The 24,617-nt window shown below is 45.5% G+C and overlaps 2 protein-coding genes and 1 long non-coding RNA gene across 9 annotated transcripts in view; 1 reads left to right on the top strand and 2 right to left on the bottom strand.

Annotated features, from left to right (window-relative positions):
* Positions 1-24,617, bottom strand: part of Alk (ALK receptor tyrosine kinase) — a 719,717-nt gene that overhangs the window by 621,782 nt on the left and 73,318 nt on the right. The gene's annotated exons all lie outside the window — the stretch shown is intronic.
* LOC108351183 (uncharacterized) overlaps positions 1-24,617 on the bottom strand; it is a 98,678-nt gene that overhangs the window by 18,706 nt on the left and 55,355 nt on the right. For 3 of the 7 annotated variants that reach the window (XR_015622852.1, XR_015622856.1, XR_015622857.1), the window contains one exon: positions 24,172-24,555. The exons of the other annotated variants lie outside the window; for them this stretch is intronic. This is a non-coding gene — a long non-coding RNA (uncharacterized LOC108351183). Of the gene's footprint in view, positions 1-24,171; positions 24,556-24,617 lie in introns of those variants that run through there. 7 annotated transcript variants of the gene reach the window in all.
* Sfnl1 (stratifin like 1) lies at positions 11,269-12,552 on the top strand. The gene has a single exon (NM_001013941.1). It carries the CDS (start codon positions 11,303-11,305, stop codon positions 12,047-12,049), a length of 747 nt encoding a protein of 248 aa, NP_001013963.1. The 5' UTR covers positions 11,269-11,302; the 3' UTR covers positions 12,050-12,552.

Genomic DNA, 24,617 nt, shown 5'->3' with positions numbered 1-24,617 from the left:
GGTATGAAAAGACAAGAGATCTTTCTACACTCAAGGAATATTAAGAGCCTAATGTTGCACCATGAGAAGTATATCAGGCAGAGAACACAGCAGGTGAGGTTGGAGAGAAGGCAGGAAGCAGATCAGAAAGGCTTGACACCAGGTTAAGGACAGTGTTTTCTATATAAACAAGTCCTAGAGGAACTCACCTAGTAATTTTAATCATGGTTGTGATAGAATCATATTTTTATCTTTATTGGTTTGAATCACTGTAATACATCAAGTAATGGATTGATGAAGACCCAGAAAATTACATAGAAGGTCTGTGTGGTGGTCCACACAGGACAGGATCCGAACCTGGATTAGGATTGATAGAAAGAAGTGGGAAGCATCTGGAAAATAAAGAGGTTAGAACCAAAAAACAAAATCACTTGTTTTCCCAAGAGATGAGTGTGGGAAGTTGTACAAAAGATGCTTCAGATGCCGTGTGTGGAATCATTGCCGAGGCTGGTGGGTGACTGCTAGCCAGGTCTTGAAACTCAGTAAGTGCTATTTAAAAAGCATGTTTCTGCTGCATAACTGCTCCCAAAGGCCCTTTAAGGTGAGAAGTGCTCACCTGTGACTATCCTGTCCTGCTGTCCCCATCTCAGTGACTCCGGCTAGGCTGATAGCTCTATGGGAAGAAGGCAAGGACAATAGTTTTGAAATTGCCATGAAGCCAGCCTTCCCTGTGAGGTAAGAGAAATCCAGCAGAGAAATCTCAGACTGTTGGGAGTAAAGAAAAATAAAGCAGCTGTGGTTTTAGGACTTGAGTGTGGGGTGGGGGTGTGGGATCGAGTTAAAAACAGGAAATATGCTTGTAATTTTTGGTGTTTAGGCTTGATCTATGATGGGCTTTGATAGATCACCATGCCAAAAAAAAAATCTACAGTGAGAATCATCAAAATCCTCTGAGTTTCTCCGACAGCCTCTCCAATTGATAAACAAGAAAGACAAGCCTTGCTCTTTAGTCTGCTCTCTCACTTTGTCTCGTTATGTGTCAGGGTTTAGCATTCACACACTCAGTCTTATACAAGCTTCATGCAATATTAAAATGTTTATGCAACTCTTTCTGTGCTTGAAGCAGCAGCCAATGTTCCTGGTGTGCAAGGAATGAACACAATAATGTTCTTACACTCCCCCCAGAGAAAGGCCAGTGCCAGAGCAATGTCTGTCGTATCCGCCATGATTAACTGGAGCGATCAGTCAGATCTCGCTTGCCCCCGCTTCTCCAACCCCTCTTAGGGACCCCTATGTGCTGACTATAAGTACTAAACAGAATGTACTTTGTGGTTTTTTTATATATCAAGGATCAGAGCAGTTGACTGGCCTTCAGAATGCGTTTACGTAGAACTTGACCACAATTCCACAGCACACATGCCATGCTAGAATTAATCCTATGTCAAACTGTAGAGCCATTTAACCAATATGTTAATGCTGTGACATTCAGAGAGATTTGCTTTCAAGAGATTGGTCTCCAAACACATGGATCTAAATCCAAGTGTGGGAGACAGAGTAAGAAATCAGTCTCGATCCAGTAATGATTATAAGCTGTTTGATGGAGTAAATATTGCTGGAGGGAAACAGAAGCAGCTTAGAGACATCAAGTAATAGTCTCAGAACAACATATAGCTCAGAGGCAGCCCTGAATGCACAGCTCGCCAAGCTCAGGAAAATTTAAACTATCAGAGCTGGAAGGGAAGTCACGTAAGATTATTTTACATGCCAGCAATTAAGGTTTAAAGAATTATTCAGGACTCTTAGATGGTGGTCCGCTGTCTGATGCAGAGCCCCACTGACCTTCAAAGAAGGTCAAACAAACACTGCCAACAAGAAACATACTTGCTTCCAGTAGTTCAGTGATAATATGACGCTCTCTTGATATCTGTCTTGTAAAGCTGTTCTACGGTACTGAGTTTTTGCCAGGCCGACACATACAAGATATTTTCCGATTAGTATATCCACTACATCGTCCAATCTGTTTATTGAGTCCTGTTGGCTGAAGGTAAGGCCAGGAATTTAATTGGTAAGCTCAAGCCCTACATGAGGTAATTTAATATTTCTTCTAGGAAGCTGGTTTCATATAATGAAGGATAGAAAAGGCTGGATTAAAGTAGCTGTGTTTGTAGGAACCTCTGAACCTGAGCTTGTAGATGCTCCAAAGACGGGAAGCTCAATGGTGGGGGGGGGTGCATTCCAAATGGTGGTAAAGTGGAGAACAAGAACATGCCTTAAAGTCTTACTCTACAGAGTCTGAGACTATTAACAAATGAGTCTATTTACTTCAGAGTTGTCACAGGTTTCCAGAAGACTAGACTGTAGTCACACGTGTGTATGAATGTGGTCACCCTAATACCAACATAAAATTTCTACCTATGAAAGATAACACCTTCCTCTCAATGAACACTGCATCCATTGAAACAATATTCAGTTACAGTGTTAGAAAAATCCCTGAGTACCAGCAAGGACTGTTCCGGATTCACTGAAGCCTAAGTAAGGTTCAAGGGTGGTATGGTCCTCATCTGTGAGGCTGCCTCTTTCCATTCAACTCTGCTTTCTCTTCTCAGTAGCTACTGTCTCAACCAGTGCTCTGGGATGATGGGAGAAGAGGAGCTGTCAGCCTCTGGGTGAAGATATGAGATTTCCATTAAGCTGATGTCATAATTTTCTGTCTCTCCCAAGATTCTGCTCTCCAGACTGGGCATCCTTCATCACTCCCTTGGCAAACTGAAGTGGCATGAAGCCACTAGCTGCCGAGAAGCTTACTGTAGCTTTGGCTCGGGCATGCTGAAGACAGAGTGTTTGTGTGGCCTATCACCCCTCTATTCACTGTGAAGTGGCTGTTTTAGTAACACTCTTGGCTGTGAATACCTTCAGGAAAACTTATTTTCAATCATTTCTTTCAACACTGTGAACAAACACATGGTTTATCCTTCACAAAGACACCAGCAGCAAAGGGTTCTCTCCACTTCCAACGGAATTAACCATTGCAGGAAAGAAAAAAAATCTCGTAATCTTCAAAAACATAGCTGACATAGTCTAAGACAAAATAATCATTAGTGAGTTTCCCAAAACCTAGGCACAGCACAGAACTCCTTCCCACCACTGTATGTATGTATAAGGAGATCTCAGTGAAGATCTGGGACTTCCAGTGGAGATTTCAAGTAGGAGGAGTCATGTTGTTTCAAGGTCTCCTCCAGGCTCATTCCAGAGCTTCTGAATCCTTGCTGTCCTAAGTGGTTCAATGCTCAAAGACACCAACATCACCATAAAAATTCAGAGACCCGGGCTGCAAACCAGCCTTCTGAGATCAGGATCTGCATTTGGACCAGAACCCCAGGAGGTCCATATATTAAACTGAGATCCGTTTTCTCCCATGGTAAGCAATGACCACAGGCTGAGCTTTCTAGTTGCTCCTCACTCCTTGTCCTTTCAATGTTTGTGCTGTGGGCCATGATGACCCAGCACTGTTGACCCAGATCTGCCTCTGCACTCTGGCTTTCAGTCCTACCCTCCAACTACCTTTACCAACTACCACAGCCTTTATGGCACAAGTCCTCTAAAGACAATGCCTTCTCAAGGTTCAATATCTAATAGTTAACCTTGGGAGTACATACAAATCACTTTACCTGTCTCGGTAATAGTTTCCCCAGATGCTAAATGGTGATATACATATGTGTCACTCTCTATGGGACATACATGCCAGGAGGACAAATGAAGTCATTCATATTTAATAGCGCTCATTATTATACAGTGAGTGTAAGGCATTATTTGTGAGCATCTGTCTGTGTTAACGGCTACTATCTTCTGAATAGGCTAACCATTTTCATTACATGCTTAATCCTAACAATGTTCGGAAAGTTGGGAGTTTGACAGTACTCCATCTGGGTAAGTTATCATTCCAAGATGCCAGTGTACTAGGAAGTTTACCGTGTCCCTTCAACAACAGAGAGGGGGTCCTGAGCAGAGGAGAACAGTCAGAGCATTTACCTTCACTCTCGGAGGTGGGACTTCACACGCACTGTCACCTCAGTGGAAACAGGCCAGCAAGAGATGGTCCTCTAGCTCATCTTGTTCATCATGGTGAAGAAACTGGATGGAAGTCTAAGATGCTCAGATAGCAGCTCCAGAGCAGTAGAGGCAGAAGAGGAAAGAGCGGGAGGCCAGGAGAGCAGAACAATAGAGGCAGCAGGGGGTAACTTCAGAAAGCTGGGGGAGGGAGTCCCTGTCTATCATTGGCCCCTGACAGGAGGTCTCTTATGCAGGCATGTGCAAGAGCCACACAGGCTGATGTGTTAGAACCGTAGAACCAAAGTTAAATGAAAAGAGAGGAATAAGTCTCTCGAGGGCAAACCAAACAACAGCATCTGAGAAGGACAAGATGGATGGTATTTGGGAGTGAAGTGGAACACTGGCAGCTTACATATGTGCAAACAAGGACTTAGGCAGAAACTCTACCCACCTCTCTCTTCTGCATCATCACAGTATGGGGGTATTTTCCCTAGAGACCTAGAGTTTCTGTCCACAGCTACTTAAATCCAATAAAAAGCTAATCTCTTGTTTCTCTAGCACATTGCCCAGCCTGCTACACCTGTTTCCTAATTTTCACCCATCCAATTATCTATCCATTTAGCCTGCAGACACTAGGAGAGCATTTGGTAATGTCAGGCTCTGAGTGAGACAGTACCCTCCCCCATGGACCTCAGAGTCTTGAAGTTATGAATCAAGTAAGCATAGAAATAAATGTAAACATGTGGCTTTACTAAGAGAGCATGTGTGGAAATCTGGGAGGTATAGAGAGACGTTCTCTTCTGAGATAGAAACAGGTGAGCTCAGATCTAAAGATGGTCAAGAATTGACTTGGTCATGAACACTCAGAATAACATGTTCAACAGGAAACGGGGGTGGAGTGGGAAGAGAGAAAGAGAGCCAGGAGGAAGTCAGTGTGCTGGGGGTTGGAGTGAAAAGTTGAAGTAGTCCTTGCACAGAGAAATAGCATCACAGCATAGAAGGCAGAGGATTGCTGGAAGACAGGACCCTCAGGCTCAGACATTTAGGATTCTACATGCTCGGAAGACATGTTAGCATCAGGCCGCACATCTTCCTGCTCTGATGTGATTCCCCGGTATCTCACTACAAAATGGATGAGAAGACAGTACTTCCCTGTATCCTGATGCCCATATCTCCGTCCATCACCCTCTGCTGTGCTGTGTAAGAAACAGCTCTACCTGAATAAGGTAGCAATCTGGATGGAGGCTTGGCCCTGAATCTAGAAAATGAAAGAGAAAATCTGGCTGCCTACATATTATCAATCCTTGGGCATAATGGGTTTCCAAGCTTCCTCTGTGAATTTTCACGGGTCGGGTTGAAGAATTCAGTGTCACTTATTTTCCATATGCCGAGCTGTTTAGAAGAGACTGACATTGAACGTGATGAAGTAATTCTACTCTCAAAGATCTTTCAGTCCACAGAGTTAACAGCTGCTATGGGGCACTTATGTGTGCCACGAATTGTACATGCACGTCACATGATTGCTTCACCCAATCATTACAGCAATCTTGCATGTTTTGGAGGTGATTTGTATGTGTCTGTTTGCACAAACATGTTTGTGTTATGTGTACCTGTGTGTATAGGTGCAAATGGAGGCCAAAGAGCAATGTCTGGTATAATCTTCAATTGCTCTCCACATTACATTTTGAGACAGGGTCTTTCACTGAGCCTAGAGCTTGCCAACTCATGAAACCCACCTGCTGGCAAGCCACAGGGATGTTCCTCTTCTCCTTCTCCTGGTGATACCTGGCTTTTTAATGGGTGTGCCAGAAATCTGCACTCAGGTCCGACTAAACTGACTAAGCCATCTTCCCCTCCCAGTCCACTGTGTTGGGTGTTTTAATCCTGTTTTATAAGTGCAAAGCCTGACAAGACGCAAAATGCAACTAAAACGAGAGGGTTGTAAGCTACGCCTTAGGGTCAGAGAGGTCTCCTTTGCATCTCTTGAGCAGCACAGAAAGCACATGGCATTGGCTTTTCTGGAAAATTACAAGCCCATTTCCCAGTTCCAGATGGAGGTAGTCAGAGGCCTTTGTCCAGGGAGAGCCCACAGATGTCCTCAGCAGAACTATCAACTACACTTCTCAGCCCAACCAGCCCTCACTTTCTCAAACCAGGGAGTTGACTTTATTCTTGAACATCAACAGGATGTATGGATGGCAAGAAAAAATGGTGACAGGGACACCAAACCACTTTGCAAATAAACTATTAAATCATCCCACAATATAAACCAGTAGTGCTCAACTCCAGAAGCCGTTGACATTAGGTACCATACCCAGCACACCTGATAAAACCCAAACCCTGGTTTCTAACTCAGTGCTATTGGGAACTCTCTGAGAATGTTTCCACCTGTCTTGAAAAGCCACACCCACAGCAGCTAGGCTGCCTGTATGGCCTTCACTCATTCAGAAAGAAAAAAAAAAAAAAGACTAAGCAATTTGCCATGTTTTGTGGTCCTGACACAAGGCCAAAGTATTCTAATTTTGTCAATTTTTTTCATCTGACCTGACAAGTTATCTTGGTAAATGATTGACAGAGTTGAAGGCAGGACATCCTAGAGGAGATGATTGTGAGGAATTAGGGCACTGCTAATCTGTGGTAACTAGACAGGATGGGTAGGTACAGTAACGATTTCCCAAAGTTGTAACGGTGATGTCTGTTTAGACATCAACTGTGTCTCCAATCTAACAGACATCCTATTGGTTAAAACTCACAATAAAGGAATAAGATTGCCACAGGACATACTTCATCCACAAATGTCAACAAAGCAGAGGTGTGTGGGTATGGGGAGGAAAGAACACTAGGAAAGGAAGACAAAGAAAAGTTTGATCCTCTGTTCCTCATTGGCCATTCTTTTCAAACCACTTCCGTGTGGCTAATTTCAAAGTCCTGTAGCATTAGTCACAGCAAGACACACAGAAACCAGAGTTGCCTGACACCATCAACTGCTGAAGAGAGCCACAAGTTCCCTTCAGACCGCAGCAGGCAGAATTCCATTTGCTTCTCTTTTCAAAAGAACACAAAGAACGAACGTGTAACTTATTCAGCTGTCTGGGTACCAGAAGTCGCGCCATTAGAAGGGCTCCTGAAAGTGTGGCAATCTAAACCAAATCAAGAGTCAGCCACCACTCAGGCTGGGTAAATCAAGTGGGGACAAGGAGACTGGCAATTTTGACCTGTGTCTTTTTGTATAGTAAACAGGTCTGGGCACCATGCTGCCTGCCAGCAAAATAATAAATAACTACAGTCTAAGGCAAATTTTTAAAGCTTTCTTCCGCCCGGAGTTGATACAGAGGCTGGGGATGCAGGAGAAAAAGAAAAAGTTTAGAGGTGAAATTCAGTGGCCCATTTGTAGAGTTTGTATGGACAGTTAAGATATAATACAGGGAGAAGCAGCCTCTGCCTGTGAGATTCATACACCCACTAGCATTTGAGCCCTCACCATTGCACATATACTCTAGGATATCTTTACAAGAGACAAGGAGCCATATGTCTCCCATTATACAGAATTGCAGATGAAAGTAGAGGCCTTTTCCCACTTCCTACTAGTGTAGCCCATGCTAGTGCTTCTCTTAGAAGTGTAACTCCTTCTCATTCTGTGTGCAACACGCTCTCTCCTCAGCCTTGGCCAACAAAAACATAAGAACGCTCGCTCTCTCTCTCTCTCTCTCTCTCTCTCTCTCGTGTGTGTGTGTGTGTGTGTGTGTGTGTGTGTGTGTGTGTATGCATACTTGCCTTCATGCAGGCTCACATGTGTAAGTGTGCATGCATACATGTGTTTATGTATGGAATCCAATGATTGATGTTGTGTGTCTTTCTTGATCCCCACCTTATATATTGAGCCAGGGTTTCTCCCTTGAGCCCAGAGCCCAGTGATTTGGCAAATCTAGACAGCCAGGATGCTCTACGGATATCCTGTCTCTGCCTCCCAGGCACTGAGATTACAGGGGCCCTGCCACATCCCTGTATAGGTGCTGGAGATCTGAACTCTAGCCCTCGTTTGTGAAGCTAGCACTTTACACTTTGAACCATTTCCACAGCACAGCCCCTGTCCTAGCCTCTTGCTGTGAGCTAGACTCACATCATGGACACCTTAGCTCCAAGGGTTCCCTTGTATGAACAAGGAATGCAGGCTACAGCCTGAGTTACTTGAGGTCTTTTTCTTCTAAGATCCTGTCTTCATTTAACTCCTTGGTTCCTTCTTCTGTTTCTCACGCTCTGGTAGCCATTTCCCCCTGAAACAACTCTGTAATAAATCCACACATTCATTGTTTCTCATCTCAGGGTCAGCTTCTAAGGGACCAACCGAAGAAAGAGAATTTTCATCACAATTATCTGCATCACATTTGGGATACATGATGTCAACACACTGAGTATCCACAACTTCCTTGCAAATCTCAGTGAACTGAAAAACAGTGGGGGAGTTGTTCTCCTTATTACTTATCCATTGCTTGAAAAGAAGTCACCTGCGACACCCAGAGTAGGAGGCTACGAGTCACCATCTCTAACAATGATAGTCCCCAAGATGAAATGAAGCCTCTGGAATGTTCCTGCCGGTAATGAGTATTTACCCAGAATTGGCACATAGCCCTCCCGTTCACAACTCAACAGCTAGAAATGACTTCAATCTGCTGCCAACTAGAAGGGGCCCACCTACATGGAAGGCAGTGTGATGCTGTCTTAATCCCTGAGTAGGGACAGACTCCATTAGTGACAACTGTTGTGAATCAAAGCCTTAGCTCCCTGAGATTGCTTGTCTCTGGTTTCCTTTAATAACTAGTTATTTCGTTTTAAAAGATTTTTGTACATTATATGAGTATGAATTTTTGTCTTTAAGTGCATCTCATATGTCCATTACCCAAAGGCAAAAGAAGATATCAGATCCCTTGGGGCTAGAGTTACAGACAATTGTTAGCTGCCATGTGGGTGCTGGGAACCAAATAGAGGTCCCCAGCAAGAGCATCAAGTGCTCTTAACCACTGAGCCATCTCTCCAATCCCTCATTATATTTTTATAATCTGATCATAGATGTTTTCTGTTAGAGACTATGCTGTTGTCTGGAGAAGTCATGAACTGAAAAATCATAGCTGTTACATGAGCTTTATAAAGTGTTTGTAATAGAGACAGCCTGGGTAACAACCTATGGTCCATGTGTTGGTTTCTCCATTTACAAGATGAATCTCTAACTACTTATGTAATCTTTAAATTTGGTCATGATGTAAAAACAGCTGCAACACATGGAGATCTCTGTCTTAATATGGACATTTGTAACAGGAAAAATAGGCATGAAAGAGTTATGTTCAGACATTGGCTAGCAGACAACAAAAGGCTGTGTTTCTTGGGCTGAGGGGATAGTTCAATGTGAGGATCTGAGGTCAAATCCTCATCACCTTCATAAAAAGCTGGACAAGGCAGGACACCCCTGTAATCCCAGTGTTCAGTACATGGGACTGAAGAATCCTCAAGTATTGCTGACCAGCGGAGTCTCACAAAATGACTTTGCCTCACATAGTAAGGAAGAAAGCATCTAATGAATATATTCAGTATCAAACTCTACTCCAAACACATATACATACATACCTGTATACATGCATGTGGGGACACACACACATACACACACACACACACACACACACACACACACACACACACACACACACTGCAATCCTTCAGGAAAGGAAAAGTTACATCATGTAACTGACCCCAATTTCTATCTAGAGGCACCTGCTGTAGTATGATGAAGCTGGGCTTAAAATGACTGTGGTACCCCTAGTTTGTAGAACATGGCACCAAAAAACATGCAATCATGCAGACACCCTCAAATCATACTGGACTCTTTAAAGACTTTGGCTGTAAGTGGTTTTGTATATGTGAAAAATATTAGGAAGATGTTACCTACCAAAGTAAGAAAAATTATTAGAAGGTAACATTTCTGTGCCTATTAGAGCAGGAATCTTATTCTACAGTTGATTGCACAGGACTGAGAGACAGTGTTGCCACACCACAGTGGAGAATCCTAGGAAGTCCACAGGAGGAGAAAGCCTAAATCAGCCCTCTCCTAGGCCATCTCTAACAAAGTTCAAAGACACAAGACCCAATGGGTCAAACTGATTCACAAGTAAATGAATTGCTTCCCAGAACAAAATCAGAGAATCTACAAGAAAGACAGGACTGAGACACGCAGTAATGCAATGTCGATAATGCTGGGCACACAATTTAAAAATTGTCAGATAGGCAAAGAAGTAAGAAAATGTGGCTCTTGACCAGAAGAAAAGCCAGCTAACAGAAACAAGCCAGAAATGACAGGAATGAGTGAACCCACAGGCAATGATTTGGGTGGGGTTATAATATAGTCAAATATTTAAGAAAATATGAACTTAATGGGAAAGGAAAGATGAATCATAATAGAGAGGTGGCAAGCACAGGAAAGGGAAGAAGGAAAAACACAGTTCCAGAAAAGAAAAATACAGCGTCTGGAATAAATAACGACCCTGAATGGGCTTAACACAAAAGACTGGATGCAGAAGAAACAAAGATGGTGAAAGGAGCTAGCCATGCTAGTGCTGAGAGAAACATGGGAAGTAAGCATGTGCAGAGTTGCAAGGTCCCATGACAAAGCATTGGACAGTGAATTGTGCATGTTATGCTAATAGAGAGAGAGAAGATTGACTGGTTGGGGCTGTCGCTCACTAACAGAAGGTGTACCTAGCCCATGCGAGGCCTAAGTTCTATCATCAGTATACACAAAACAAAGGTTGAGTTAAAAAAATATGTAGAGAAGTAATAGTGAGATTGTTCTCCAAATTTAATGAGAAATACAAATGTTCAGATCTAAGAAGCTCAATGTGAACCAAACAAGATAAATAGAGCAGTGGCTATTCTAGGACATTCCATAACACAACTGCAAGAAGTGGTAAGAGATAAGAGAATACACATGACCACCCAGAATAGATAGAAAGCAGAGATCACCCCACGTTGGTCAACAGCGCGTGGACTAGTCACACGATAGAATACCATCCTGTGGTCGGGAGGAACTACAATTAGAACGTGTATAAACCTCCCAGATGTCACAGTGAATGAGAGGAACCACACACAGGGTTACATGCTGCAATATTCTGCCAGATGAAGTTCTAGAATAGGCATATGGAACCCATGAGAAAAGAAAACTCCAGTAGAATCCAGCATTGGTCTCAAGGCAGCCAGTTCGATCGCCTGTCTGTCCATCCTCGGAGTCATGGAGAGAGCCAGTCTGATCCAGAAGGCCAAGTTGGCCGAACAGGCCGAACGCTACGAAGACATGGCAGCTTTCATGAAGAGTGCCGTGGAAAAGGGTGAGGAGCTCTCCTTCGAGGAGCGGAACCTGCTCTCCGTGGCCTACAAGAACGTGGTGGGCGGCCAGAGATCGGCCTGGAGAGTCCTGTCCAGCATCGAGCAGAAGATCAACGAGGAGGGGTCTGAAGAGAAGGGCCCCGAGGTGAAAGAGTACCGGGAGAAGGTAGAGACTGAGCTCAGAGGTGTGTGCGACACCGTGCTAGGCTTGCTGGACTCCCACCTCATCAAAGGGGCTGGAGAGGCTGAGAGCCGCGTCTTCTACCTGAAGATGAAGGGTGACTACTACCGCTACCTAGCTGAGGTGGCCACTGGTGATGACAAGAAGCGCATCATCGATTCTGCCCGGTCAGCCTACCAGGAGGCCATGGACATCAGCAAGAAGGAGATGCCGCCCACCAACCCCATACGCCTGGGCCTGGCCCTGAACTTTTCCGTCTTCCACTATGAGATAGCCAACAGGCCGGAGGAGGCCATCTCACTTGCCAAGACCACCTTCGACGAGGCCATGGCCGATCTGCACACCCTCAGTGAGGACTCCTACAAGGACAGCACCCTCATCATGCAGCTGCTGAGAGACAACCTGACGCTGTGGACAGCCGAAAATGCTGGGGAAGAGGGTGGCGAGGCTCCAGAGGAGCCCCAGAGCTGAAGCAGCCTACATCCTCCCTGTCCCGCCTTGCCCTCCAGTCCCCAGCCTGCAGAGAGGACTTAAACGGAGTAGGACTCTGCCCCTCCCAAACCCTGAATGTTTTGCCACACTTGGAAGGCTGGGTGCAGCCAAGCTGAGGCCACCAAGGGCTGGGAAATGAATCTCACTCTTCGTGCAGCTGTGTGGTGGGTGTTCCCAATCCTGGCCACCCCCTGCTCTCTGCACCCCCACTTCCTACCACCACTCCTGAGCCTGTCCTCCCCCTGTGCCTTCCTCGGGAACCTGTTGCTTCTGGATCCTAGGAGTCGAGGAGGCTCCCAACCCCTGTGGCTGAGAACTGGACTGTGGCAAGGGCTGTGTGTGTGTGTGTGTGTGTGTGTGTGTGTGTGTGTGTGTGTGTGTGTGTGTGTGCGCGCGAGTGTGTGTGCGTGAATGAGAGGGAACACGTTTACTGGGTGTGACCATGTTAACTCAATAAAGTTGCCCTGTTTAAAAAAAAAAAAGAAAAAGAAAACTCCAATTTCCTATGGAGAGTAGAGGACAAGCAAGAGGCACAGGGGGGTTGTCTGTGGTGATAGATATGCAGCCTCTACAGAAGAGAGTCCTACAGGCATGTGCAAAGTTTAAATCACAGAAGATAAGTGCTTCTCATGGTGCACAAACTATTTTTCAGTAAAATATATTTTTAAAGTTATTTAAAAAAAAAAAACCCAGAGCCTGGCTCCTTGGGTATAACAGACTTCTGTGTTTTCAGCGCACATGGGCCCCACTCTTGTCAGCCAGAAGGACCCCCATCTATGCCAGCTGATGCCTGAAATTCTACTGATAGATCTCCATTTACTTATCTTGAAGCTCTTTGCCCAGAAAACTGTAGAGGATTTTAAATGAAGTCGTATCAAAAACTACCCCAAGGTAGTACAAATTCATTTTCTAAGACTGTAAGCTTTTGAGGAGGAGTTGTGCTAAATGGAACGCCATGGTAGAGATAGGCAGTTTGTGGGAGCTAGATTTCCTCATGTGCCCTATTTATCTTTAATCAAAACATTAGCCATACAGTAGGAAAAATGAATAAGCCTTTTTGCATATACAGCGGTACTGGGTGCCTGGGGTTTGGAGAAGGGTGGGAGACCTCAGTGAGATAGAAAAGTGACTGAGAATTCCAGAAAACAAATTTTCCCACCATCAAGATTTCACATAACTGCTTTCCAATTCAGACCAGCAAGGCATTAGGATAATTGAGTCACTTTCCTATACAGAGAGACATGGCAAGATATCTTTATGGAAATTTCCAAGTCAAGGCGAATACATTAACTAGATGACAACGTGTGCTTTTTTTGTTCACAGCAAGATGGCTGTCTTGCCGTTCCCATCACCACATTTTCCCCTTTCCCCCCTTGTGCTGTGCTCCCCCACCCACTCTGTATCCCTCTTAAATGACCTTTTTTTATTTTCTCTGCCAAAGGTAAATTCTCTTACCCTTTAAGGGGTCCAAAGGCCAGTTCCCATAAAGCCTTTCCGGGATGCTCCTTCTAGTTCCTGCTACCTCCATTGTGAAACAGCCTGACTGGGTATTGTGCCTCCGCCATGATGACGCAGAGGCAGTTGTGAGTTTACTGCATGGCGCTCAGAGCACACTATACACGATCAGCTCCTTCAATCCTTACAGCCACCCATCAGGGTAGGCAGAGTTGACAGAGGAAACCACGGTTGAGAAAACCAACCAACCAAATCAAAAACCTTGCTCGGGGTAAAGCGTACTTAGCAGATCCTGGGTTTAACCCCTGGGCTGTCTGGCTCCAAGGCTTTTATTATTAACCACTGTGTTATACTGTCTCCTTGATGTATATCACGTTCAATAAACAGAACCGACATCTATCTGTTCCTATCCTTTAAACTGTTTGCTAAAGAATAGGCAGGCTATTTATTATTTCCTGACGGAAGGAACAATGCCTTACACATCTTTTAATGCCTCCTCGCGGTTGACACCACATTTGGCAAATAGGTTCATGTCAACATAGGCTTGAAGACATGAATACCTAACCCAATGGCAGGTCTCTTCTCTCAGTTCTCAAATGTGTGTTCCTAAACCTTCAAGCAACAAGTCACAGAAAGGACAGAGGACTAAGTGAATCATGAGACGTCTTTATTCCTCCTTCACTTGGGAGCTGTCTACAAATCACCCAGCTTTACTCTGACTCCTGGACAACCGTCTCTTCTAAACACACACCTCAGGAACATTGCTACATCTCTTCACTAATTTTGTTCCTGCTGAATATTTCTGTTGAACATTACAAGAGCGACGGTGGCCACGGCGTGGTTGATGTGGGATCATAAGTTCAGGAAAGAAGGCGGTTAAGACACGCACGCGTACCATGCGATGAACATGGGCCATTAAGTTCTTGCATCTGTTAGCAGACGGACATTGGTGGGCACAGCATGGTATGCAGTGCATTTTTACTGCATTCTCTCGCCGACCTGTACAAATCACAGCGGGTGAGGATACTTGGATTATCCTGGTGTTATATAGAAGCCCAGGCTCAGGGCAGTGACCCAATGTGAAGAGGGTAAGATTAGGCTTTTATTCTGCCTGCCGGCTACTGTTGGCTCTCACCTCCTCCAAACTGTCTTAACTCATTGCCCATCCACGAGAAGGCCTCATTCCCACCACTGCTAAAACAGCAGTATCACTTTGTTACGTGTGTATTGTGGGACAGGATTACCTCCTCTTATTAATAATTCAGGTGCATTTTCCTCAATATAACTTCAATAATCTGTAGTAGTTGAAGGTTATACCTTCAAAGGTCTTAGAGGGGCAGGCAAGATGGCTGAGCAGATCAAGGCACTTGCTGTGCAAGCCTGATGACCTGAGTTTGATCTCTGAAGGGCCCACTGAGGTAGAAGAAGAGAAGGAACTCCACAGAGTGGTCCCCTGACTTCTACACATGCATGTGCACACGCAGGGTAATACTAACAAAATCATATTTTCACAAAGGTCTTAGAAAACCACACCCGCAACTCTGGCTTCACGCTAGAATTTTTTAAACTAGGAAAAATGATGCCCAGAAACATTAGATAACTGCTTGTCTCAGATGACGCAGTGAACATAATCAAGGCTTTAACACATCCAACACACGAGTGTTTTATAAAGCACTGTCAGCTAACTCCAGAAGAATGATCAATATACTTGCATGGGTGCAGGGAGAACCTTAAAGTCTCTCACATCCAAGTTTCCACCAATGCAGGAGAAGGCAGGTCTTCCCATGTGGGCTTGCCCATCTGACTCCAGCTCCACCCTTCAGCATGAGATAACCCTATGAGACTCTACCATTCCAACAGAGCCTGCTGGGGTGACTTCCACCTAATTTTGCTCAGTGTTCTTGGGCGCCCTCTATTGGCCCTCTGGGTAATAACAGGCTGCCTCGGCTTGGGGTTATGTTCCCCGAGTCCTGGGGAGCTGTACTGAACAACACAGGCTGCTCATTTCAGCGCCATCTGAAGCAGAAAGGGGAGGGAGGAAATCCACGCTTGCCAAATTCAAACAGGCAGAGCTGGCGGGGAAATAAACTTCCATTTTCTCAGCTTCCAAAAATACACATCAACACTAGTTAATCCCCAAACAAAACTTGTCTGGTCTTTCTTCATGAAAACCTCAGCCAGTGACTGTTCCCTCCTTCTCATCCATGTTCTGACCCTAGGCAAGGGGAACAGGGGGTGCCAGTCACGGAAATCTTGCCTTCTTCAACCCATCCCTCCTTCTTTACCCCTCTTCCTTCCTCTTTTCTATCTTTCCTTCTCTCTTTGTTCCAATGGATTTCCATCAGATGTTAGAAAGATGATCCCTAGGGTTGGGGATTTAGCTCAGTGGTAGAGCACTTGTCTAGCAAGTGCAAGGCCCTGGGTTCAGTCCTCAGCTCCGGAAAAAAAGAAAGAAAGAAAGAAAGATGACCCCCAACTTAGAGCCTGCTATTAGGAGTCTAAAATGCCACAGGTGAACCAGCTAGGTCCCTGTGGTTAAGGTGTGAGGATGAGGTGTTCACTTGTATGGAGGAGGGAGGGGTTTATTGGAAGGATTCCTCAGAAATCTACATCCAGCTCAGGAAATCAGGCGCTAGAAAGTGCATCTGAGTGTGGTTATGTTCTATAGGGACCCTGGATTCTGGGGCTCCAAACCATCCAGCCACACCCATTTTCTTTGTTCTTGTTCTCACATGATGTTGGACCCCACCACCACCACTATACAAATGTTCATTCTCTAAGGAAAGGATACAGCAAAGGAAGAGGCCCTGAGGGAGGCAAGAGCATGGTGGGTAAAGGAAGGTTTTAGGGAAGCACAGCCTGCTGGATTGGCAGCAAGTAGGAGGTGAGAGAATGCATGAGGGCAGATAGGCTGTGGGAGAAGTGTCCTGCATTAGTTGTGATTAGGAGAGGAGAAAACTCAGGAGCAATCCATGGCAGCAAAATAGCTGATTATGTCATCCTCTATGGTGTTTCTCACAGCATGGAGCACATGCTGGGGCTTAACACAGTACAGGGGAGACAGGAAGGAAGCCCTGAACAACCAGGGTTCATCTTCATCAAAGCCTCTCACCAAGAGCCCATGGCGGTCTCAGCTACAGTGCGGTATTCCCTGAGTCCCTGGAGCTGCAGAGACTCCCTTCTCAGGCCAACTTCTATGCAGATTTCTCTCTTGCACATGGGAAGTGAGTGGCCTCTGGGGCATGAGGAGCTCAAAGGTGTTTGAGGGGCAGAATGCTGAGAGAAATGGGAAATGGACTGGGCACTAATGGACTCCAGCACTAAGGGTGCAGCAAATGAGAAGAGAGGATGCCCAGCTTCTCACCGTTATGACCGCATCACAAGCATGGGGAATTGGGGGAGCATGGGTGCAAAAATTGTGTGAGAAAGGTATTTGGGCTTGATACTCAAATAATGGTGATATTATGAGCTTGTATTCATGAAGAGAAGGCAGTAGAGTGGGGTGGAGACAGGGCTCAAAGGCTGGAGTCTTTCTGCTCCTCTAAACCAGATGGAATTAGATTGAAATGAAATTACAATCATATGTTTAAAAAGAGTGGCAAGTGTATTAGTGTATTCATGTCTTCAACTTCTTAACTTGTGTCTTAGGGTTTCACTATTGTGAACAGACACCATGACCAAGGCAAGTCTAATAAAGGACAACATTTAACTGGGGCTGACTTACAGGTTCAGAGGTCTAGTCCTTTATCATCAAGGTGGAAACATGGCAGCATCCAGGCAGGCATGGTGCAGGAGGAGCTGAGAGTTCCACATCTTCATCTGAAGGCTGCTAGCAGAATACTGGATTACAGGCAGCTAGGAAGAAGGTCTAAAGCCCACACCCAGTAACACTCCTACTCCAACAGGGCCACACTTTCTAGCCATGCCACTCCCTTGGAGGAGCATATACAAACCATCACAGCTTGTGAGGGTCCTACACAACTGGCAGAAGGAAAGAGGAGATGGAAACAGGGTTATGTGTCTGGTCCTTGATGGACGTGTTTACCATGTAGCTTTGTAGTTCAAGGGAGGTCCAAGTCTGCAGTGGTGGATCACTGCTGTAGAGCCCTGGTCAACAGCTTCCTGAAGACTGAAGTGGCCAGTCTCTTCAAATTATGAAGTTTCTCATAATTTGTCAGTATTATAGATATACACAGTAAATTGTAGTCAGTCAAATGCCAATAGGAGCCCTGGGACCATGTTGGGCTGCTTTGAGCAATATAGAGTACTCATGACCAAAGAACATCTCTTATCCCACCTCTGGTTGCCACTGGGCACCTGCGGTACTAAGCACTTCAGATGGTAATGAGTGAGGGTCTACCACATTCCCCCATGAAACATGCTACGTGCTGGAGGAAGTCAGGGGAACAGCATGGAAAGAGGCCCTAAGGAAAACAAGAAAATAGGGAACTCTAAGCATGATCCGGAGAAGCACTGCCCAGCTTGATAGGAAGCAGAAACACTGAGTAGTGATAGACAGGCTTGGGGAGGGGCCTGGGAGCTGGTCACTACAGACTAGCTATGCTGTTTTTAAAGAATACCTTATCCTAAGAGCAATCAGAGCAATGAAGAAGAGTTAAATAGTATTCAAAGGAAGGTTACTGAGTATGGCATGTCAAAAAGATACCAGGGAACAAAAAGGCCTGGAAACTTCTAACACCATGAATGAAATGTTACTTGAACAGTCATCTGTACTTTTTCCCCTAGGATAGATTTCTAGTGGCGACTGGATTCCCCAGGGTGTCCAAGATCTCCCAGTAGAGGTAACACTGTCCTGGCCCTTACTTGAAAAGATGATTTCTCACCAAGGTCCCTTCTGTCTGTAAGAACCATAAGCCTGAGACAAATTTAGAGCCATTAAAGTGATTGACAACTAAGTTCACTGTCACCAGCATAGAAATAAGAACCCAAAGTTAGACAATATGTCTTTATGTTGCCAGTGGCAAAGTAGAGCTGAAAATCTCCTGGTTCTTTCCCTGATACCCTCCCATTCTCCTTTGCACATACATGCACATGTACATGCACGCACGTACACACACACACACACACACACACACACACACACACACACACCTCCTGAGGAAAACCTGATCTTGCCTTGATACACACTCTTCTGAAGAAAGCCTCCATGCAGACTGTAGATCCTTTAGAAAGATCCACATTGTGAGTTTACAGTGCTGATCTCTAAGGCTAGAGCTCGTCCCAGCCACATCCTGCGGTTATAAATAGTGTCCATGCACATCCTCTTCCAGGCACTCACCCTGCTAGGAAAACAGAACAAGAGCCAAGGAAGGTACAGTTGACACTCTGAGTCACTGGACGGAACATCAGCATGAACACAGTGGGCAGAGTGGAATAACACTCCTGCTGAGATCAGGCCCAAAGCTGAGCCCAAAGCCCTTGCACGTACCTCCCAGCCCCTGATTGTTCTTTTCTGAAGACGCCCACAGGGTGCTCCTTATCCCTTCCCTTGCTGACAGGAGTTTTGAAGAAAAGGTTTCTGTGCTGAATGAACCTGGAACATCATTGAAACTGCTCCTGTTACTAGAGGGCTTGCTGGTCCTTAATGGCATTTTTTTAACCTTGGAGAATTAAATATAGTTTAAATTTTCTTCAGACTTTTCAGAGGCTTTCAGAAGCCCTGGGCTGAGGGGCACTTCCCAGTACCAGAGCTTCGGAGCAGATCTGGGGACACGTGAGTCTCCTAAGTGCTCTTATAAAGCATCTGTGACCTGGTTCTTGCCAGAGCTCCGTTAGCACAAGACAAAACCTAGTTTCCCATTCTAGGCTCATGTTCAATCTGCCTCATGAAGGAAGCTTCTCTGGTATTTATATTTAGTGCTTACAGTCTGGACCAAACACTCAGCCATGATTGTAAGTTCTCTAATCTCAGCTGGGGATGTGATACCTTATCATCTGTGGATAGGCAGCCCTCCCCCCCCCCCCTTTAGAAGTGAATGTGAGGAAGCGCTTACCACACTGTTGGCAAAATGCTAAGAGGGCCAGGGGAGAGGGCTGGGGTATGTTGACACTGGGCCTCCGGGTGGCTGCTCCCTACTAAATCTGGAATTTTTCCAGGAGCCCAAAGAGATGGACAAATGTTCCAGAAGTCACAAGGTGCTAGGAAACCAATAGAGGATTTTAATTAAAAGCAACTTGCTGATCAGGTATATACTTAATGTTATAATTACCCGGCGATGACAGCGCCGTGAAGGACCGGCAAGCAGGAAGTACTGACCAGGCAGTTTTCGAAGGTTGGTCAAATGTTCTTCATTTTTCACTAAAGCTTAAATTGAGTTTGTACTTTCATGGAATAATGAACAAGACAGAAAGGTGAACATGGCAAGCTACTTCCAAGTGCCTCCGACTGAAAAGAGAAAAAGAGACGTGAGCAAATGTTCCTCTGAGGCCGTGAAGTAGCATCCATCCACTCAGGAATCAACCTTCTACCTAGTGTTCTGTGCCAGGGATTGGGCCCAAGCATGCTACATCTGTTGTGTTGTTGTGAGCATCATTGTCTATCACTGTTGTGACCAAATGCCTGATAATAAGCAACTTGTGGGAGAAAGGGCTTAGCTGGGCTTCAATTAAAAAGGGATAGGGTTCATCCTGGCAGTGAAAGCTCACCACCGGGGTCAAGGGCAGCTGCTTTCATTGCATCTGCAGTCACCAAACAGACAGGAGAGAGAATGAGCCAGCTTATAGAACATCAGGGCCCACCCAGAGTGATGTAGCCCCTTCCCTGGGGATCCTCCCAAACCGTGTCAGGACCATCCAAACAGCACTATCAGATGGGCAACCTAGAGTTCAAACATATTCAAACTTTAATGGAGGGACTGCCATGTATTTAGTGATAGGGAACAAGAAAGAGAGGAGTGAGAAGAGACAGAGAAAGGGGTAAACAGAGAAAGGAGAAAGGAACGAGACTGGACAATGAGGCAGACAGAGAGAAAAAGAAAGGAAGGAGAAGAGGGAAGCAGGAGGGTGGTAACGAAAATCCAAGGACTGAGGAAGAAAGCCATCTTGCCATTGGCGAGCACATAGTCTGCTGGGGAGACACTGTCTTTGGGACTCCTGGCTCCCAAAGGAAAGCTCAGTTCAGCAGCCAGGTGGTTTAATGTGTCAGAGACTTCCAAGTCACCAAGATGGCCCTCGAGGCTTCTGGAGAGAATGAATACAGTGCAGAACTGCCAGGGTCCCAAGGAAACAGGTATGGGGGTTCAGACTTAGGTTAATCTTTCTGATTACCTCGGTCGTGAGTAAATCGGAGCAAAAGCTAAAACCACAGAGATTCTAAACCGTCTCTAAAAGTCCCTGACCCTGGCTGCCAAGTGCAGCCCACTGGCTTCCTTTTGACATCGTGCTCAGAAAGGCTTTCCAACGGCAAGTTTGAAACCACCGGGCTAAGCTGAACAAAAGACATAAAACACGTAATGCAGATGGGGGCTTTCAAGCCATAATGCCTTTAAGATAATCGCCAGACTGCTGCAGAATTCCGAAGCATGGTCGCTAGCCTGCACTGATATCCTGCACAGCTTCTTCATATCTGGCTGCTAAAAATCATAGTAAATGTTAATAGACCAGGTTGGGGAGCATAGCTTAAGCTCTCAAGTCTTTGAAAAGAGAGATTCACAGAATGTGTTGCTTATGGCTTCACCCTGCTTGGAACACAAGGAAGGACCGGAATTGCCCTAAGGGTCTAAGTGAAAGTCCCCAGCAAGGCCCCATCTTGAGGGTACCTCCATCAGTATCGAAAATTAAGAAACTGTCTGGGGAGAGGATAAGCTCACATGAGTGTTCAAGTTAAGGCTGCTGGGACAGGCTGGGCTGCTGGGACAGGCTGGGCTGCTGAGATTATGGAGTGTGGGATGTTGATTTAAGGAAGCACCGGGTAGATTTCTCAGCCCCAAGGGGATCCTGCAGTTTGCATTCCCAGAGGGCAACATTTTTCCTCTCCTCAGAGCCCCCTGTTTCTACATCTCCTTCCTGACCATCTGCATTCTTGTCACCAGGAGGGTGACAGAAAGGGGGGCAGCTGTACCTTATCACACAGGCCCTCCCTGTATCCACCTGTCTAAGCCTCGCCCTCCTTCAGGTTCTTCTAAAACCCATAGCTCCTCCTCACCGGGCCTCATTGGGAACAAAGATGGCTGCCTGTTTCTCTGCAGCATGTCCTGGTGACTATGCTCTTTTGGTACCAAATGTGTGGCTGTTAAAACATGGAGTAGAGCGTGGATGTCACCTCATATCCTAGAGCTCATGATTTACTGTGAGCATCACTCAGTCCAGCTGGGCATTCCCTTCCCTATTTGCATATGGGTAAGATGGGTACCAACCTAGCAGGGTCATGTGAAAAATCACACGAGACGCCAGGCTCACGCCTAAGTGCAACACCAAACACTTCCCAAAGGACCTTCAACAGACAGACTTCATAACACCCCGCTCTGCCTGCAGAGAAGCCTGACACGTCATAGATTCAGAGGCCACATATACATCTCTATGTTATTTAAAACTCATTCATTCAAGAAACATTTACCAAGTGCCTATACCAAGCCATTTATTAAAATGAGTAAGATTCATTTCCTGCCCTCCATGAGCTGCTGGGAGCAATCCACTTTACTGAGTTTTGCTAGTAACCTGGCTGTCAGCATCTGGAGCTGGCTGCAGTAGTGTCCCTTAGCCTGGGTTCTGAGCAGGGGGTGGAGGGCTGGGACAAGATTGATGGCAGGAAAAAAGATTGAAGAAGGAAGGAGAAGGGATCTTCCTTGTATAGGCGCTGTCGTAACACCCCGTTCTTTTGAATCTCCAGTGTAACAGGGGTAATTGGTGTGTGTGTGTGTGTGTGTGTGTGTGTGTGTGTGTGTGTGTGTACATGGTTGCTTGAGTACCCATGTCAATGCATACACAAGGAGGCTCCAGGAAATTGTGTAGCATCTCCCTGATTGCCTCCCCTTTATTGATCTGAGAGTGTCACTCACTGAAACTGAAGCTCCCCATGTCTGGTAGACAGTCTAGCTAGAGAGCGCTCAGGCTCCATCTGTCTTTGCCTCCCAGTGCTGTGGTTATAGCCATGCATAGCCATGGACCTTGTTTTAATGGAGGGACTGGAGATTTAAACTCAGCCACTCTACATGCACGGAAAGTGCTCTTACTCACTGATCCATCTCCTCTTCCTCTAACTGTTTTAATTCAGGATTCCTTTCAACTTGTTTCCCTTGACAAATGCACACGCAATGGAGCAGTTAATTTCAGAAGCAGTGAATTTAGTAATGATCGGAGGAATATGAGCTAACTGAAAAGGAAGCTCCAAATTAAAGGTCAAAATAGGATAAAATTACATCCCCAGACGAAAGGCTACCCAAACCTGCCCAGTGACTGTAGGACAGATAGATACTATAGGGCATTCATGGAGAGGAACACTAAACAACAGTGGGAGCAAGAGATGCTACAACTGTGGGCATGAATATGGATCAACCACACACACACACACACACACACACACACAGAGAGACAAACACACACGCAGACACACATACACATACACACATATACACACACATGCACACACACAGACACATACAGAGACACACACACATACACAGACACACAGAGACACACACACAGACACACACGCAGACACACATACAGATACATACATATACACACACATGCACACACACAGACACATACAGAGATACACACACATACACACATACACACACACATACACATACACACATAGACACACACGCAGACACACACGCAGACACACACACACATACACACACACATACACACACACATACACACACAGACACACACACATACACACACATACATACACACATACACACACACATATACTCACATACACACAGACACTCACACATACACACACATACACACACACATATACTCACATACACACAGACACTCACACATACACACACATACACACACACTCACACACACACATACACACACACTCACACATACACACACTCACACACACTCTCTCACACACACTCTCTCACACACACATACACACGCACACATACACACACATACACACACACTCACACACACATACATACACACGCACACATACACACACACTCACACACACATACATACACACGCACACATACACACACATACACACATACTCACACACACACATACACACACATACACACACTCACACACACTCTCTCACACACACTCTCTCACACACACATACACACGCACACATACACACACATACACACACTCACACACACATACATACACACGCACACATACACACACATACACACACACTCATACACACATACATACACACGCACACATACACACACATACACACATACTCACACACACATACACACACATACACACGCACACATACACACACACATGCACACACACACATACACATGCACACATACACACACACACACACACACACACACACACACACACCAAACCAGAAACTTCAAAAAAGAACTGTATCAGAAGCCAAGATGGTGGGAACCAAAGTGGGAAGGACTTGACATCCTGATTATTGGTCACAGTCAGAGTGACACAGAAGCATGAATTTGGGGGAGTGCTTATATTGCACACTCAGTTTACTCAAGCTGTGGGCACTCCTTTCTAAGATTGTTGTGATTCAATGAAGCACTTAAAACATCATAGTAGTCTCTAGAGATGCCTCAGAGCCTAGGAAAGACATTGGACAATTATCACCAGGAACTGCAGAAAAATGGCATCAACCGGTACCCCATTTGCACCCTTCTAACAATGCCCTCTGCCAGATTCTCCAAGGTGGCTTCATTTAAGGTCAGAATAGTCTGAAGCTTATAGGTCCAGGTTAGGCGTCTCCTCCTCTGAGGTTCTGCTGGACAAACTCATCTGGACCTGCCTTCCTAGTGTATGTCCAGTACTTTCCAGAATGAACTGCAGTTCCGAGCAAGCCTGCTCTCCTGACCCACCTAGGATAGAGAACATTTCCTTGTTAAACTCTGCCTCTGCTTCCTCCCTCATCATGTCCTGC

This window comes from Rattus norvegicus, chromosome 6, assembly GCF_021556685.1.
Source record: "Rattus norvegicus strain SHRSP/BbbUtx chromosome 6, alternate assembly SHRSP_T2T, whole genome shotgun sequence".
In the NCBI taxonomy this organism is placed as follows: Eukaryota; Metazoa; Chordata; class Mammalia; order Rodentia; family Muridae; genus Rattus; species Rattus norvegicus.
The sequence above is the reverse complement of the archived record's forward strand: the minus strand, read 5'-3'. Positions and strand labels throughout refer to the sequence as shown.

Excerpts from the sequence above, each read along its gene's own strand:
- Sfnl1 (NM_001013941.1), top strand. The coding sequence starts at position 11,303 with ATGGAGAGAGCCAGTCTGATCCAGAAGGCCAAGTTGGCCGAACAGGCC.